Raw genomic sequence first — 16803 nt, 5'->3', positions numbered from 1 at the left:
CTCCCAGTTCCTGTCTGCTGGTCCTCATGTTCTCCAGCTGAGACCAGAGGTTGGAGATCTCCTTCTCCGAGCTGGACTTCAGAGCCTCCTGCTCGGCAAGCAGACGATCCACCTAAAACAGAAATCAGAAACACACTCGTACCGTGATTGTAGCGGAAATATTAGCGGGGGGAATAAGTTCGGTGTGCGGTGCGAGTGTGCGGGGCGTGTGGGGGGGGGGGGGGGGGGGGGGGGGGGGTGCGACTGCACCTCCTTCTGCAGCCACTTCTCCTTCTCCTCTAGACCACGCGCATGCGCCTTCTGCTCATCGAGCACCACCTGGTGGCGAGCGACCAGCTCCTCCACGGCCCCTACGAGGACAAACACACCCCCTTAACAACGAACCACGGTCAAACTGGCCAAACAGCCGAGCCATTTTGTCGCAGACGCGGAGAAAACGGGCGGACGCTCACGTGCTGCAGAGTCCCGGTCCGCCCGAGCCTGGCTCAGGTCCGTCTCCAGATGTTCGACCCGCTCTCTGGAGTGCCGGAGTTCCCGCAGATCGTCCTGCGCTTCGGCCAAACCGGCCTCGGCTTTATCGAGCGCCGCCCGCGTCTCGCTCAGACTCTGCCGGGTCTCCGCTAAACGGCTCTGAAGCTCGGCACGCTCCCTCTCCGATTCTACGGCCCACTGGATCTTTGCGTCCTGAGCAGAGGTCAATAACCAATAACTGATCTACGAGAGACGTTTGTGAGCACAAGCGGGCACGCGTGCAGGACTCCGCACCTCTAGTTTTCGGGCCTGTTCTTGGTGCAGTGACGTCCGCACATCCGACATCTGCTTTTCCCACTCACGCCTTAGATCATCTAGCAGAGAAACACCATATAAGACACATTCAGACAAAGAGCTTGTACTGCTGTCCACACAAGTCAGAAACACCACCGACCACACACACACACACACACACACACACACACACAGCGTACCAATCTGCTGCTGGTGCTGGAGGCGTGCCTGTCTCTCCTGCTCGCGGTGCCGCTCCAGTTCGAACTGCTGGCGGCTGTGCAGCACGGCGTGGTCCTGGGCCCACTTCTCCCTCAGGCTGGCCTGCAGCTCGCTCAGCGCCGCCTCCTTGTCCTTCTGCAGGTTGGCCTGGGACAGCTCCAGCTGGGCCGCGTGCAGGTTGGTGAGGCTCAGACGCAGGGCCTCCAGCTCCAGAGCATGCTGGGTCTGGGGAGACGGGTGGAGCGGCAAACGGCTCCGATCATCTCCGCTGCTTCAGGTCTCCTTAAACCACGCCTTTACTGCCAATCTACTTAACCCTGTGCAATTACCTTCGCATGTATCTTATAGTATATTATAGATTATAGATCCCACATGCACGCTAGAACAATCAAATACGCGCACAGTCCAGAGAGTCTCTAGGGAGGTGGTGTGGATACCTTCATTTGCAGCAGCTCTGCTTCGTGTGCAGTCTCTATGCTATCTCGGAGCTCGTCGGAGAGCTCCGCCTTCAGCCCGCTAAGCTCCTCCCTCTGCTGGGCAGCCTGCAGCGATAGCGCCCTCTGCTGCTCCCGCTCGTGCACCTGCACGGGGGAAATTACAGACGGGCTAAAGGCCGCAACGAACACAAGTCGAGGAAGTTGAGGGAAATGAAGAAGATAAGAGGTGAAAAGTGACCCGTACTTGTTTAATTAGACTGATCTGTTTCTTCTGCTCTTCTTGAAGAGTCTCCCGGACGGTGGAGAGCTCAGTCTCCAAGCGCAGACTCCAGTCTTGCACCTGTACGACGAAAAACGATCAGCGTTTAAACAGTCTGAGGCTACACGGACGACGGCACGATAAGTCCGATATTTGACGGCACCTCCTTCTGATGCTTCTCCTGCAGCACGCGCTTCACGTCTTCCGTCTCCTGGACGTGCTCGTCCAGAGAGCGTCGGAGTTCGGCCAGGTCCTTCTCCAAGGCGCTCTCCTTCTCCATGTGCTCCTCCTCTGCCTTCTCCTTGGCTTCCTTCATCTGCTGAAGATCCACACTCTTTGCTTCAAGCTGAACCTGAAGAACGGTTCAACAGTGACATAAAGGTCAACGATGATTCATCAACGTAACAATTTGACAAAGCATGCAAAGTCTCCAAAAGATCTTCCCTAGCATTTTACTTTAAGAGCAATAAACAACCCAAACCTCAAGGTTCTGCAGAATCTTGTCGGTGTTCTCGGCCTGCTGCTCCATGGTCTGCAGCCGTTTCACCAGAGCGGCGTGTTCCGCCGCCCCTTGGCTCAAGGCCTCCTCCATGTTCGTCAAGTTCTGTTTAAGGCACGTCAACTTTGACTCCAAGTCCGAGTTGACTTTCTCCAGCCGTTGCAGGTTCTCCACCTTCTCCTCCATCTCTGCTTGGAGTCGATGGACTTCCCTGTTGGCAGAGTCCACCTCGAGGGTCTTCTGGCCCAGCAGCACAGCTGTGGTCTGGTTCTCCACCTGCTCCATGAGTTGGTCCCTCTGGGCCTGCAGGGAAGAGAGCTGTCTGCCAAACAGCGCCTGCACCTCGCTGCTCACGGAGTCTCCTGCCACTTTTTGCTCCCGAATGTCCCTGACTAGTTGCTCCTGCTGTTTGAGCAGCAGCACCAGCCTGATCTTCTCCTCAGCCAGTTCCTTCAGAAGCTCCTCTGTGGATGAGGAGATGGCGTTCCTCTCACCGAGGTCCAGCTTGTCAGGAACCACATTCTGTTGTTGGTTCTCTAGATGGCCGAGTTTGTTCTTCAGGTTGTCCTGCTCCTGCGTTTTCTGACTGATGATCTCCTCACACTGAAGTCTCTTCTCTCGTTCCGTCTCCAGCTCCCATTTTGCCTCCTCGAGCTCCTCTGAAGCTTTGCTCCAACGCTCCCGTGCCTCCTCCAACTCCTCGGCCGAGCGTTGCACCTCCTCTTCGAGAACCTCCAGCTGTCTCTCCTTCTGCTCCAGCTGTTCCGTCAGGTCTCTGCACTGCTGGATCAGAAGCTCCTTACCAAGGTCCATGACGTCCGCGCTGCTTTCGTTCAACTCTCGAGAGGAAGAAGTGAAGCTTTGCCACTGGGCATGGCTGAAGGACATCTCACCCAGCTTGGGAGAGTGAGCTTCTGCCATGTCCGGCAGCATTAGCAACGCTGCGTCGCTGTGATCACTGGCAGGGTCCCGGTGGTCAGATGACCTCGACTCAAACATAAATTCGCTGTCCATCTCAAACTTGGAGGCCTTGGAGCTCTCCAAGAGGCTATGCTCATCTAGACTCTGCTCCACCTGTGAGGTCTCATGCTGCACTGCCAACGCCAAGTACCGCTCCATCAAGTCATTCGGGACATCTGTAACGGAGTCGTCCACACCGGGCTCGCTTTGAACGGAGCCCTCGATGGCCGTCTCTTCGTCGTGAGGCTCGCTGGACTCTACGACCCCGTTCACGCTTGCCCCATCCTCTTTGGGGACGTCGTGCTGATCGAGCAGGTGGTTCCCCTGCTGGGCTCTGTCCAGGAGCTCTTGAATACGCCGGACCTCCACAGAGTGCTCCTCCCGCAGGCGTCTGAGCGCAGCCTCGTGGGACTCCGCCAACTGGGCCACGTTCAACTCCCTCTCTTCCTCCAGGGTCTGGAGCCGGAGCTCAAAGTTGCCGATTTCGGATTCATATTTGGAGCACAGACGTTTGCCCGTTTCCTCCTCCTCCCTGAGCCGGCTCTGGAGCTCCTGGACCAGGCCGTCCAGCCGCGCTACATCCCGGTTGAGCTCCTCCTTCTCCGCCTTGTATCGCTGGGCTTCACGAGCCTGCTCCTCCGCCCTCTCCAGCGCCGCCCTGGTGTCCTCCAGCTGGGCCTCCAACGCTTCCCTCTCCCCCTCCAGAACCGCCACGGTTTTCTGCAAGCCCTCGGCAAGCTCTAGGGCTCTCCTGCGGTTCTGTCTCTCTTCGTCCAACTCTGTTCTCAGTTTCTGAAGGAGAGGACCAGTGTCCGAGTTGAGGACCCCATCACCACCCGGCGGGGGCTCAACGTGGTGCGAGTTCAACCGGTCCTGCTCCACACTGTTCGATGCAAAGGCAGTCTGGAACTGAGAAAGAGAATCCTGCAGGACACCCAGCTTCTGATGGAGAGCTGCGATCTCCGTTTCCTTCTGAGCCAAGAGAGACACATTATTGATCACAAAATCACAAACTGCAAAGCATGCAGGCTGACAAATAAGCGTAGACATCTGATCAAACAGGTGAGCGCCGTACCTGCTGCGAGCCCTCGGCCTGCAGCCACAACTGGTTCTGCTGGGCTTGAGACGCACCCAGCCATCCCAGGCTTTTACTCCGCAGGTACTCTTTGGCCTGAGGAAGAGGAGGTTTGTCCCATTCAGGAATCATTAATGGCAAGAAACTGGTGAGCATTTACATTTTCAGAATCTGGCAAGCACCATTATTCAAAGCAACCTGCATATAATGGTCACTACGACAGTACGTGTACTCCTGGAGAAATGAAGCCATGACATCTTCCTCCACATACTCAATGAGCTCCAGCAGACTCCCATAATATTCACCCATAGCTCCTGATCCTAACCCTAAAAGTAACCTTGATCCTAATCCTAACACTATATATGTTTATTTTATATAGCGCCTTTCTCAAACCCAAGGTCGCTGTACACAAGTGAAAGGGGAAAAATACAGGGCTTAGAAAGAGCGGAAATATTGAGAAAAGAGGAAAGTCTTGAGTTGAGTTTTGAAAGTAGAGAGAGAGTCAGAGGAGCGAATAGAGGGAGGTAACGAATTCCAGAGGGTGGGGGCAGCAACACTGAATGATCTGCCACCCATAGTAGAGAGTCTGTGTCGTGGGACAGAGAGCAAACCTAGGTTAGAGGACCTGAGCTGACGTGATGAGGTATGAAGGTGGAGAAGGTTGGAGAGATAGGAGGGTGCAAGACCATGCAGAGATTTGAATGTTAGGAGTAGGATTTTATAGTGAATGCGTTCAGAGATAGGAAGCCAGTGTAACTGATGGAGGATAGGAGTGATGTGTGCAGATTTCTTTGTGGTCATTAGAACTCTGGCTGCAGAATTTTGTATCTGTTGTAGGGGGCGAAGTGATTTAGCAGGTAGACCATAAAGCAGGGAGTTACAGTAATCTAGTCTGGAAGTGATAAATGCATGTACCAGGGTTTCGGCATCTTTTAGTGAAAGTATGGGGTGGAGCCTGGCAATTTTGCGGAGATGGAAAAAAGCAGATTTACGGATAGAGTTTATGTGTGGGATGAAAGTGAGAGAGGAGTCAAATGAAACGCCTAGGTTACGCACAACAGAAGACTGGGCAACCTGGATGTTATCAACAGATAGACTACAGTTGGAGAGGGCAGAGATGGCTGACTTGGTGCCGATGATCATGAACTCAGTTTTAGTAGGATTTAGTTTGAGGAAGTTATTGTTTAACCAGTGAGTTATCTCCTGAATGCAGGACAGCAGTGTGGTAGGAGGGAAAGAGTCAGAAGGGTGGAGATCCAGATACAGCTGTGTGTCATCCGCGTAAAAGTGATAGTTGATGTTGAAGGAGTGATTAATGTTACCAAGAGGAAGTAAGTATGTAATGAATAGTAGGGGACCAAGAACAGAACCCTGTGGTACTCCCTGGGTGACTGGGACAGAAATGGATTTGTGCTTTCCTATACTGACAAACTGAGATCTGTTAGTAAGGTAGGATGAGAACCAAGAGAGCACAGTGCCGGACAGACCAAAACTGGAGAGACGTGAGAGGAGTATTTTGTGATTAACTGTATCAAAAGCAGCAGTTAAATCAAGGAGAAGAATGACAGATGCACGCCCAGAGTCAGAGGACAGGAGCAGGTTATTCAAAACACTGAGAAGAGCAGTCTCAGTGCTGTGTAAGGGACGAAATCCAGACTGGAATATCTCAAAGAGATTGTTGGTGGTGAGAAAAGCCTGTAACTGTATGGCGACAGCTCTCTCAAGAACTTTAGAAATAAAAGGTAGATTGGAAATCGGTCTGTAGGATTGTAGATCAGAACTGTCAAGAGAAGGTTTTTTAATAACACAGGGTATCTGCACATTTTTTAATCTCAAATTCAATGACTTTTAAGACCTTTTTAATACCTCTCACAAGAAAAAAATAATACTATTACTGGGGATGCAGGTGTGTTCCACATAGTTGACGGGGGGGGGGGTGGCGAACGAGAATTTTTGAAGGGGGGGTTTTGGCGAACAAAAATTGTTGACGTTGTTGAGGCCGTATACTCCAACGCTAGGAATCTAGCACTAGGACCCTGGAGCGGTTATTTTCTGCATTAGCGCTAGATTCGGCAAAGTTCACATCGCGCCAGAACATCTGAACAACACACACTTATAATAATTTAATGCCTCCCCTCATAAAATTCCAGACATTTTAAGACATTTTTAGGCCTTGAATATGGAAAACTAAATTTAAGACATTTTAAGACTTTTTAAGGACCCGCGGGTACCCTGTAACAGGAGTAATAGCAGCCGTTTTAAGAGAACAGGGAACATAACCAGTGGAGAGAGAGAGATTAATGATATGTGTTATAGGAGTACTTATGTCCGAGAGACAGAGCTTTAGGAGTGAAGTTGGGGCGGGGTCAAGTTGACTGGATGAGGATTTGGACTTAGAAATTATTTCGGCAGTGTTGCTGACAGAAACCGGAGAGAAATGAGAAAACAGAGTGTTAATAGGACTGGGAGGGGAGAAAGAGAAGTCAGGGGAGGGTGAGCTAGGAAAACCTTTGTTAATGGAAGTAATTTTATCTTGGAAATGGTTGAGAAAAGAAGTACAGATTTCAGGAGAGGATAAGACTGTGTGAGTAGGAGGGCAAGAAATTTTGTTGACAATAGAGAAGAGATGTTTAGGGTCATGTCTGGAGCCGTGTATAAGGTTGGAGTAGTACAGAGAACGGGCAGATTGTAGTGCAGATCTGTAGGTGAGCATATGTTCAGCAAAGGCCATAGCGTGAACATGAAGACCTGTTTTTTTATAGAGACGCTCAAGGCGCCTGCCGGTTGATTTCAGTGTGTGTAGTTCAGGGGTGAACCAGGGAGAAGTGTGCGTGGATGGTACAGTCCTCGTCTTAAGTGGAGCGAGTGTATTGAGGATGGCAGAGACAGAATCATTATACAAAGAGACAGCATCCTCAACGTTAGATATGTTACAAATCGAAGGGAATAAAGAAGATTTGAGATGTTTGGAGAAGGCGAGAGTATCAACAGCAGAAAGATTACGAAAGGATATTGTCATTTTAGAGGGGGTCTTAGGTATAGGCAGGCAGAGGCCAGCAGTAACACTAACCCTAATACTGACCCTAACCCGTAATCCTAACCCGTAATCCTAATCTTGATCCTAACTCTAATCGTAACCTTGATCCTAATCCTGATCCCAACCCGCAATCCTGATCCCGATCCTAACCCGTAATCCTGATCCTAATCCGTAATCCTAATCCTGATCCTAACCCGTAATCCTGATCCTAACCCTGATCCTTTTGGTATCTGAAACACACCTGAAGCAGCTGCTGCTGTAGCTCTTGTATCTGAGTGGTCAGCTGCTGGGCCTCTAGCTGCACTTGGTCTCTGCTCATTAGCGCCGCCTGCAGGTTGACACTCAGCTGTGAGATGATCTCATTCCGCTTCTCCACCGCAGCCTGTAGTTGCTGTAAAGCAGAGGATAAGAACATCTAATGTAATCATAAATATACACTACACGTCATAAAAACATCTAAAAAAATACTAATAGAAAAAGAGTCTAAATCTCATCTACATAAATATGCCTGAATACATAAAATACAATTTCCCCTCAAATATGGATGCCAGTTTGAACAAAGAAGTGACTACTTCATTTTTTTAACAGAGAGGACAAGCTACAAGCCCCATCAAGAGAAATCTGACATAGAGGATAAATGTCTTCATCAGTCAGGTATAGTGAATGATTATTCTGGGGACTCATTAAGGCAGCAGATTTGTCAATAAGCCTACCTTCAATTGCTCTTTGCTAGTGTGCGTAACTAACATTTCTCCAAGAAGGTCCACTGTCTCAGCAGGGTGCTCTGACGCAACCTTGTCCTCAGAAACAGAGCTCTTCTCCTGGGCCCCCGTCCGGTCCGTCTCCTCATTATTCTGCCAGGATGCTGGATCATCGCAGATAACATCAGGTTGCAATGACTCCTACAGGGTTGATCACAAACATACACGTGTTCACCTATGCTTGCATTACCAGGACAGTAGTTCCTCCACCCCTCCCTCAGACACGTGGAGATCTCCACCCCTCCCTCAGACATGTGGAGAAGGTTTCCTGACTTAAAAGAGAGATGGTACCGTGTCACAGGCACTCTGTAGACCTACATACAGACAATCATGCTCCTTAGCATGGCTATTCTCTAGTAAGCAGAGGTAAACTCTTTACCCAGTAGTGATATGAACAGACAAATTAGGTTTGGTTTATGCATGAGGAGCAAGTTACACACATGCACAACATCAGAAAATTGATAAGTGTACATAATGTTTTTTTTAAGGTGCAAAGGTGTGTTGCTTTAACTACAGTGATGCCAGATATGGTGGTGTACGCCTTTATCCAGAGCGACTTACATTTTTATCTCATTTTTATACAAGTGAGCAATTGAGGGTAAAGGGCCTTGCTCAGGGGCACCTCAGTCATGGCTTCAGGTCTGGGAATCGAACCCACGACCCTCCGGTCACAAGACCAGTTCCCTAACCACCAGGCCATGACTGATATTACATAACAGATATAGTGGTGTACTCAGACAGGGTTAACAGATATAGTGGTGTACTCAGACAGGGTTAACAGACCCATTTGAAGATGTGGTGTGTTCAAAAGGATGAATCTGACTTGGTATCTGACGTGGGCGGTAAGCGTACTTAAGGCCAGTAGAGATGGGTGTTAAGGGACGTGGAGACATGTCCGCCATTGCTTACAGATTGTGGTTTTAGAAGCTGTAAGCTAAGGATGTCCGTGATGGCATTATGGGGAGGGGCTAAAAGGGTTAGTGAATGGACGTGGGTGAGGAGATCACAGGGTAGATGGGGGAGGTGTCCTACAGAACAGCTGAGGTGATCTGTGTGTCTGGTACACAGAAGACTGCGTGGCTGAGTGAACAGTTGTGTGATGTCACTGTCGTGTCTACAACGGTAGATCCAGATGGAGCTGATGGCACGGAGCATGCGTTAGTGGAATACAGGGGGCTTGCTGAGGAAGGATTATGTACAATCTCACATTAGGATTACAATGAACCTCAGAGACTGGTTTGTCGTCGTATCCGTGGGAGTGGTCATTTTGTCTCTCCTCTAGGTGGCGCTCCTGTGCAGGCAGCCGGTTCCCCTGGCCAGTCTGGTCCTTCCTCTTTGACGTCTTTTTTTGGACGACGGCACCGTCGCCTTTTGCTCGCTGCTTTCTGTAGTGTGCAAGCTGCAGCACAGGAGGAGGAGGAAGAGGAGGAGGAGAGAGACACGAGGACCAGGAGAGAGACACGAGGACAAGGAGGAGGAGGATGTGAGAACCAGGAGGAGGAGGAAGAGGAGAGAGACACGAGGACCAGGAGGAGGAGGATGTGAGAACCAGGAGGAGGAGGAAGAGGAGAGAGACACGAGGACCAGGGAGGAGGAGAGAGACGTGAGCACCAGGGAGGAGGAGGAGGAGGAGGAGGAAGAGGAGAGGGACACGAGGACCAGGGAGGAGGAGGAGGGAGACGTGAGCATCAGGGAGGAGGAGGAGGAGGAGAGGGAGAAAGACATGAGCACCAGGGAGAAGGAGAGAGACGTGAGCACCAGGGAGTAGAGGGACACGAGGACCAGGCAGCAGCCACACACCACTAGGCTGCCAAAGGTCAACGGGTACGTGGACGTCAAGATGGTGGCACTGCCCTTTGACCCTCGTTCCATTTCACAAAATGCACGTGAAATATGGCAAAATAAACACCTCAGATGAGTTGGTAGCAAAATGGGAACAAACATGGATATTCATATGATTCTTATTGGAGCTGAAAAGGCCAAATAAAAAGTGATTCAAGATCTTCAGTTTCTCTGGGCCTGCATAAGATGCCCAGAACACTTTCAGGTCCTTACATCAACCTTCCCTTACAGATGCCACGAGAACCTGATGAGATGGCACACAAATTCAGAAGAAAGCATGGTGCAAATCACCGCACCACAGACACACACACGACGGCCACGGCCCAAACCAGCTCCTCACACCTTTCATACTACTGACCCGAATAGCAAACAGTTCTGTATGATTTAATGTGCCCTTTTTGCAGCAAACATGCGCAAAGTCAGTTTAATTCACACCCACTGTTATTTAAATAAAACAGGGACGCAACAGGAGACTCAACAGAGTATGAACCACAGACACTGGGTCAGTCATACAGTATTGGCTATATATCCACTGAACCTGGATACTGTTTAAAGAGATTGCAAAACATGGCACCTACAGAATACTCTTACATGCACAACACTCATGTTAATTAGTTTAACAGGTCCACATGTTTTGAATTTCTTATGAAATTGCCCACGTGGCATCTGCTTGATAACAATTCTTAGTAGGGCACTTTGATAATATCCAGTTTCACTGAACTTACGTGGACCACCATTTTGAATTACATTACTGAAGATCACGTTTAGGCACTTCCAAAATAAGAATAATTACCTTTGGAGATATGAAACAGGGGAATCAAATGGATAACAGACATGTAATTTATCTGCATAACCAAGGGCTTAGAATCTGTGTACAATCACATTCCTCAGTATCAAATATTTAAACGCGGTAGTGTGCCATCTATAGGACTGAAAATCCATGACTCACGACAGTAAGAAAGCAAAGATTACAATCCATCATTTTAATGTCAAATGATGCTTGTTCTAAACATACACGATATGAAGCCCCTTCCATACGATGTAGCTCAGCTTCACTCATATTCCTAAAATAGCGGTACATGAAATTGTCTCCTGTAGTTTGATATTAGTATTCTCAGGTTATATCAGCAATCTTGTCAGTTTATCCTAGACAACTTCTTCCAAAGAAAGTGGCACTTTAGATCTTCCAACCCGACAGACCCAACGTGATGCTCGGTGGAGCAGACTTAAGCTTAATTCACTAAACTTGTTATCAGCCAGTTTAACTACTCCACAAATCATTTGGTCACGCAACATTCGTAAACTAACCTAACCTGGCTGTTACAGACATTTTAGCTAGCTATGCTAACTAGTTAGTTGGCTAGCTAGAGGTTTGAGGTTTGACCAAGTTGGCTACTGCACAACGAATAGAGAAACTATCACGCTAGGTTCTGCTAGCTGGGCAACACGTTAGCTCGTAGTCGTTATTATATACGGAATTATCAACTTATGGTTCATGATCTTCAGAATAAAGTCAGACAAGCTAACTTCAACAACTTTTACGTCAATACGAGCCAGCTTGGAAGGCTAGCAGGCACAGATCCCGTGGGTTTGGGTAAAACAAACCAAAAAGTAACTAACTAGTAACTAAGTGCATGAAACTAGCTAGCAAGCTAGCCGAGCTAGTTAGCAACAACTAACTTGGTTAGCAAGCGGAGGTGGCTAATCAACAGCTAACTTAGCTAGCTAGACTTAGTATCGTCATTTTACATACCTTTGCTCTTCCGGCCTCTACTTTCCTTTGCCTTTCATCTTGGTCCATCTCTTGAAATAAATAATTTCATAGAGACAGGATAAATTTCAAGAGAACACTACGTAGTCTGAAGGTTTAAACTGCAAAAATCGCAGGCGCGTCTCCAAGTTTAGAAGATCTGCTATGAAATAACTGTCAATACAAATTTCAACATGGCCGCGAAGCGTCTTAAGCCCCGCCCTAATGAGGCTCTCTCTGTGAACGGACCAATGAAAACAACAGAAAACAGAATTGTAGCCAATGAATTATTTTCACAGCGCACAGGCACCTGTGCCATCAAAAGCCTGCAGAACTCGACCCTCGAATATATGACTAGTAGTAGGTTAATGTAAATATTTGTAAGTATTATGTTTGATAAATATCTTCTAATTTATGTGTAACGTGTTTTTGTACAGCTTGGGAAACCGTTGATTCCTTCACAAGTTTTCGGCTGGCAATCTCGTTTCCTACTGGTTGAAAATGTGCCCTTAGCAACTGTGACGCCCACCTCGCCTATAGTACAGCGCGCGCAGAAACCCGGGAAAATCGACTCGACCAATAGCAACGCTGGTTGTTGTGTCGCGAGCCTTAACTGAAATGTTGACATTCTCTATTAAAGGGGGATTGAAAATGTTTTTTTGAATAAATGATGCATCAAACCATTTTGCTTGTTTTAATGTCTCTCCTAACCACGGCGGCCTACGCAATCTAAAGGTTCTTCACTTAACTGTAGTGCATGGAAACAAGACTTAGCGATTATTTCTGTGGTACTAAACAATATTCCTGTTATTGTTTAACATCACCAAATACTTTTGAGTGTCCTCTCAGTTTTTCATTGGTTCCTGTCATCATTCTCACTATTCACTAGTTGCTTCCTATAATTGGCAGAAAATAATTTTGAGCAATGACAGATTGACAGGTTTGAGAGATGTGAGTGGTTTGGTGTATGGAGTCAAATTAGGGTCTTTAATGGTGACGAAAAAATAATAATATCGCAAATATAAGATTAGCATTTTGCATTTTACGTTCCTAATTTGTTTCTGCAATACTTTCCCTCTTTTGCGTTTCTTTCTTTTCTTTGCGTTTCACATTTTATGTTGCTGCTTTTTTTTGCAATACTTTCTCCCTTTTGCGTTTCTTTCTTTTGTTTGCGCGTCACTGCTTTTCTTTGCGTCTCGCATTTTACGTTCATAATTTTTTTTTGCGCTTCTCTCTTTTCTTTGCTCCGTTTTTACCCTCTGTGTGGGGGCGGGGAAAGAGGCGTGGCCAAGAGCAAAAGGCGTGCTGTGAACGTTCAGCGTCATCAGTTGAACCACACAGGCAATTTGGTTACTGGTATCATGGCAAACGGTCGCCCAGCTGGACCACAGGTATATGCGTGCAGACATAGACATCAGGTGCTAAAGCACCACCAACTCTGCCCTTTATCAACGAAAGTGCCCTTTTAAAACTTCGTTTAAAATATATATATTATTATTATTATTATTAACATTTTACTGAGGTCGGTTTGAAATGATCTTTTGAAAACCTGAGCGAATAAAAACAATGCCCTGAAATGCGCCACCACCTCGCACACACCCGACCTCTCTCTTCCTTTAACACCAGATGCGCTGCAGCAGCAGTTCAGTTCAGCGAGTGGAAGGAAGCTGAACTGACGCTGAACGTTCACAGCACGCCTTTCGCTCTTGGCCACGCCTCTTTCCCGGCCCCCACACAGAGGGTAAAACCGGAGCAAAGAAAAAAGAGAAGCGCAAAAAAAAATTATGAACGTAAAATGCGAGACGCAAAGAAAAGCAGTGACGCGCAAACAAAAGAAAGAAACGCAAAAGGGAGAAAGTATTGCAAAAAAAAGCAGCAACATAAAATGTGAAACGCAAAGAAAAGAAAGAAACGCAAAAGAGGGAAAGTATTGCAGAAACAAATTAGGAACGTAAAATGCAAAATGCTAATCTTATATTTGCGATATTATTTTTTTTTCGTCACCATTAAAGACCCTAATTTGACTCCATATTGGTGTCATACCAGCTATACAAAATGTATAATTGCACATCACCCAATCAACAAATGATTCTGCATTCTATAATAATTTCTAAAAATGTAATCGAGATGTGCAAAAAGAAAAAATATATAGAAATATATGATATAATATCACAACTAACATTTGGATGATGAAGGTAGAAAAGGACATTTCATTGAATTAAAAGTTCTGCAAACACAGAGGGAAGTAAAATTTGCACCTCAACTCCACCCATGTGACAATCATACAAATGAACACACCAAACCCCCCAAATGGAATTGGATCTAAATAATACATCTACAATAAATGTAGCCTGTGGTACTAAACAATGTTAATGTTGCTGTTTAACATCACCAACTCCTCACAGTTTTTCATTGGTTCCTGTCATCATTCTCACTATTCATGCATTGGTTCCTATAATTGGTAGAAAAGAATTTGAACAGCTGATTCTAATCAGGTAAATTATTAGAGGCTTAAAGGGAATGCAGGTAGACAGAGAAACTATCGTGGTCTGTGGTTCTTAAAGAGTAAAGGAAGGGCTGTCTGAAGTTGTGTTCTGGAGTATCCCATCTGTATCTATGATGTGGAGGTATAGAAGGTATCCATGTGGCAGGAGTCACTTGTTGTGTTTACTTATTTATTAATTTCAATCAGATTTGTTTGTCAACAAATTACAGTGTGAACAATATATTCAAACAAGATTGTTGTACAAATTTGATTCCAGTCCAATTTCTTGCTATAAGTCTCACATGTACAGTCATGTGTAACTTTGTATTACATGTAAGTTTGTATGTGTGTACCATGTATTTGATATACTACAGAACGTGCAGCATTCTTTAAATCAAAAGCTTGGCTAGTTTCCATTAGAATATACTTACAGTCTGCACTGACTGACTTATAGTTGCACTGACAACATGACTAAGTATTTTGACTGCCTTGTTCATAGGCAGTGGTACACAGACTAGATATGGCACTAATAAATTGACTGACCTAAAAATTAGCTTTTGAGGCAAAAACAAAGAATTTTGAGTGAAGTACGTGCTTCTGCAGAGTTTTGCTGTTTTTCATTTTCATTGAGTTTTTGAGGCTTAAAGGGAATGCAGGTAGACAGAGAAACTATCGTGGTCTGTGGTTCTTAAAGAGTAAAGGAAGGGCTGTCTGAAGTTGTGTTCTGGAGTATCCCATCTGTATCTATGATGTGGAGGTATAGAAGGTATCCATGTGGCAGGAGTCACTTGTTGTGTTTACTTATTTAAATGTGATGGTGGATTAATTGAGTAAATGCTCTTTTTTGTCTCGTAGGTTTTGGTTTCTTCTCAGTGCAGTATTACTGGTGAAAGATGCAGGGGGACGATACGGTAAAAAACTAGTTGGATTGGACTACACACATTGATGCTTTGTGCTTGCTCAGAGTTTAAATAATAACTCTTTCCCTTGTTTCTGTTCAACCCCTGCACCCTCTTTCCACATGTGGAATACAAAACCTGCTCCTTATTGATATGCTGTAGTCAAATGGGATTCTGTGGCTTGGCCTAAAAAAGTCAACTACCCTAGTTATCAGCCTGAGGAAGAAGACTTTAGTTCTAGTGTTGTAGCCATGGAAAGTAGCTCTGTGGTCTCTGAGCAAGATATGAAATTCGGGGAGGATGATCAGTCAAACTGGGCTTCCAGCAGCCAACAGGGTTTCTCAGAGGTTGTAACTGGAAGTGAATCTGCAGGACCTTACCGGACTGTTGTCCAATATGACCCTGGAGATGTATCTGAAACCCACCATCTGGGTTCTGTTGAAACCTGGAGCTTTAAACCTAATGTTGCACTAGAAACCCCTGAGTTGTCCAGTAGTCTTTTTGAGCAAGGGCATTTATACCAGGGTTCCTCTGGTGTCTGGGTGCCCAGGGAATCTGTCCAGTCTGGTCTAGGCCATCAGGGACCCTACAGGGTTCCATCTCCAGGCCAGTCAACACGTCCTCCTCATCGTGGTCTGTCCCATCCTCACCCTCAAGGCCCACAACATGGCCGTCCTTTCCACAGCAGGCCACGAAGTAAGGCCCCAGCTTTTCTACCCCAGATGAAATCGAGCCTCTCTTCTCTGGCTAGTGAGAACCTCGGTGTGGGTTCAGCCAGGGATCCTCAAAAAAGCAGCAGGAGGCACCCTCCTTGGGTTGAAGGCAAATGGCAGCCATCTAGCCGCCATTCTGAGATGTGGGGTTCTGGTGTGCCCACCACCAGCTACCTGTTCAACGGTGATGATGCACGTAAAAAACACGGGTTCCGTGGACCTCCGTATTCCCACGATATGCACAAAGGCCAGCACTCCGGGCTGTACCGCCCTTGGGAACATTCTCAAACCCAGTTGTGGGGTTCTGGTGTCCCTACCACCTACCCCCAGACCGATTGGGATGATGCTCATAAAAGGCACAGGTTTCCTGGACACCCACATACCCAGGATATGCACAAAGGCCATTCCTCTGGCCCCTACCACCCTTCAGGACAGACTGCCCAATCCCAGCTGTGGGGTTCTCATGTGACCTCCAGCCATCCCTCTGGACAAAAAGGCCAATACGACCTCTTGCATTCCAAAGGTACTTCAGCACAGACTGCCTGATGCCAGATGCTGAAGATCATGTTCCTCCTGAATCCCACACTGTAATGCTCAACCAGTGAAGCCCAGCAGGTCGGACATCCTCCATCCATGAATCGCCCAAAGGGGTTTTCAGCAGCTACTCCATTGGGTGGGATCAGGATTATGGGACTTGAGGGTTTGATGCAGTCTTGAGGTGCTGGATGGATCGATTCTGGTTGTGATCTAAATAAAACCAACTACACTTGCTGTCTCTGATTTGGTTCTGTTTTCAAACTGGTTGAGAAGGCACAACATCCAAACTAAGGGTTTGCAACCTCCTGGTTTTGCAAGGTGTGTGTGATTGACCTTTACCTGCTAGTGTTTTTAGAATGGTCAGTTTAGATGCCTTTACCACTGCAAGAATATTGTTGTGAATAAATGCTCATATTAAAATGGCCCAGGACAAATGTACAAAATGAATCCATCTTCTCAGCAAGGTATGATCATACTTTAATATAGGAGAATGGCATATTGAGGTTTCTTGGGTTAGCTGCAGGTCTAGGTTTGCAAAAATACAAAACTTCACATATGCATCTTG

General features: G+C 46.9%; 2 protein-coding genes across 9 annotated transcripts in view; one reads left to right on the top strand and one right to left on the bottom strand.

The window, feature by feature from the left end:
- The window catches only part of pcnt (pericentrin), a 35413-nt gene extending 23623 nt beyond the window's left edge, over positions 1-11790 (bottom strand). For 2 of the 7 annotated variants that reach the window (XM_077015561.1, XM_077015564.1), the window contains exons 1-14: positions 11608-11790; positions 9220-9411; positions 7965-8153; positions 7493-7642; positions 4215-4310; positions 2162-4111; positions 1844-2032; positions 1666-1761; positions 1422-1565; positions 966-1209; positions 766-845; positions 453-684; positions 250-350; positions 1-112 (exon numbers count right to left, since the gene is read on the bottom strand). In XM_077015561.1, coding sequence (XP_076871676.1) covers positions 1-112; positions 250-350; positions 453-684; positions 766-845; positions 966-1209; positions 1422-1565; positions 1666-1761; positions 1844-2032; positions 2162-4111; positions 4215-4310; positions 7493-7642; positions 7965-8153; positions 9220-9411; positions 11608-11655 — 3823 coding nt within the window. In that variant the 5' untranslated portion in view covers positions 11656-11790. The remainder of the gene's footprint in view (positions 113-249; positions 351-452; positions 685-765; positions 846-965; positions 1210-1421; positions 1566-1665; positions 1762-1843; positions 2033-2161; positions 4112-4214; positions 4311-7492; positions 7643-7964; positions 8154-9219; positions 9412-11607) is intronic. The other 5 variants (XM_077015565.1, XM_077015566.1, XM_077015562.1 and 2 more) reach the window with 4 other exon arrangements.
- Positions 11791-14762: 2972 nt separating this feature from the next.
- Positions 14763-16476, top strand: LOC143521077 (uncharacterized). Of its 2 annotated transcripts, none has more exons than XM_077013656.1 (3): positions 14763-14846; positions 14945-15000; positions 15151-16476. In XM_077013656.1, the coding sequence occupies exons 1-3, from the start codon at positions 14836-14838 to the stop codon at positions 16245-16247; spliced, it is 1164 nt and encodes a 387-aa protein (XP_076869771.1). In that variant the 5' UTR covers positions 14763-14835; the 3' UTR covers positions 16248-16476. The 2 variants fall into 2 exon arrangements, with proteins under 2 accessions (XP_076869771.1, XP_076869770.1); XM_077013655.1 differs by having other exon boundaries at positions 14764-14855.
- The last annotated feature ends 327 nt before the right edge of the window (positions 16477-16803 follow it).

This window comes from Brachyhypopomus gauderio, chromosome 8 (genome assembly GCF_052324685.1).
Source record: "Brachyhypopomus gauderio isolate BG-103 chromosome 8, BGAUD_0.2, whole genome shotgun sequence".
Taxonomy (NCBI): domain Eukaryota; kingdom Metazoa; phylum Chordata; class Actinopteri; order Gymnotiformes; family Hypopomidae; genus Brachyhypopomus; species Brachyhypopomus gauderio.
Note: the sequence above shows the minus strand (reverse complement) of the source record. Positions and strands in the feature narration are given on the sequence as shown.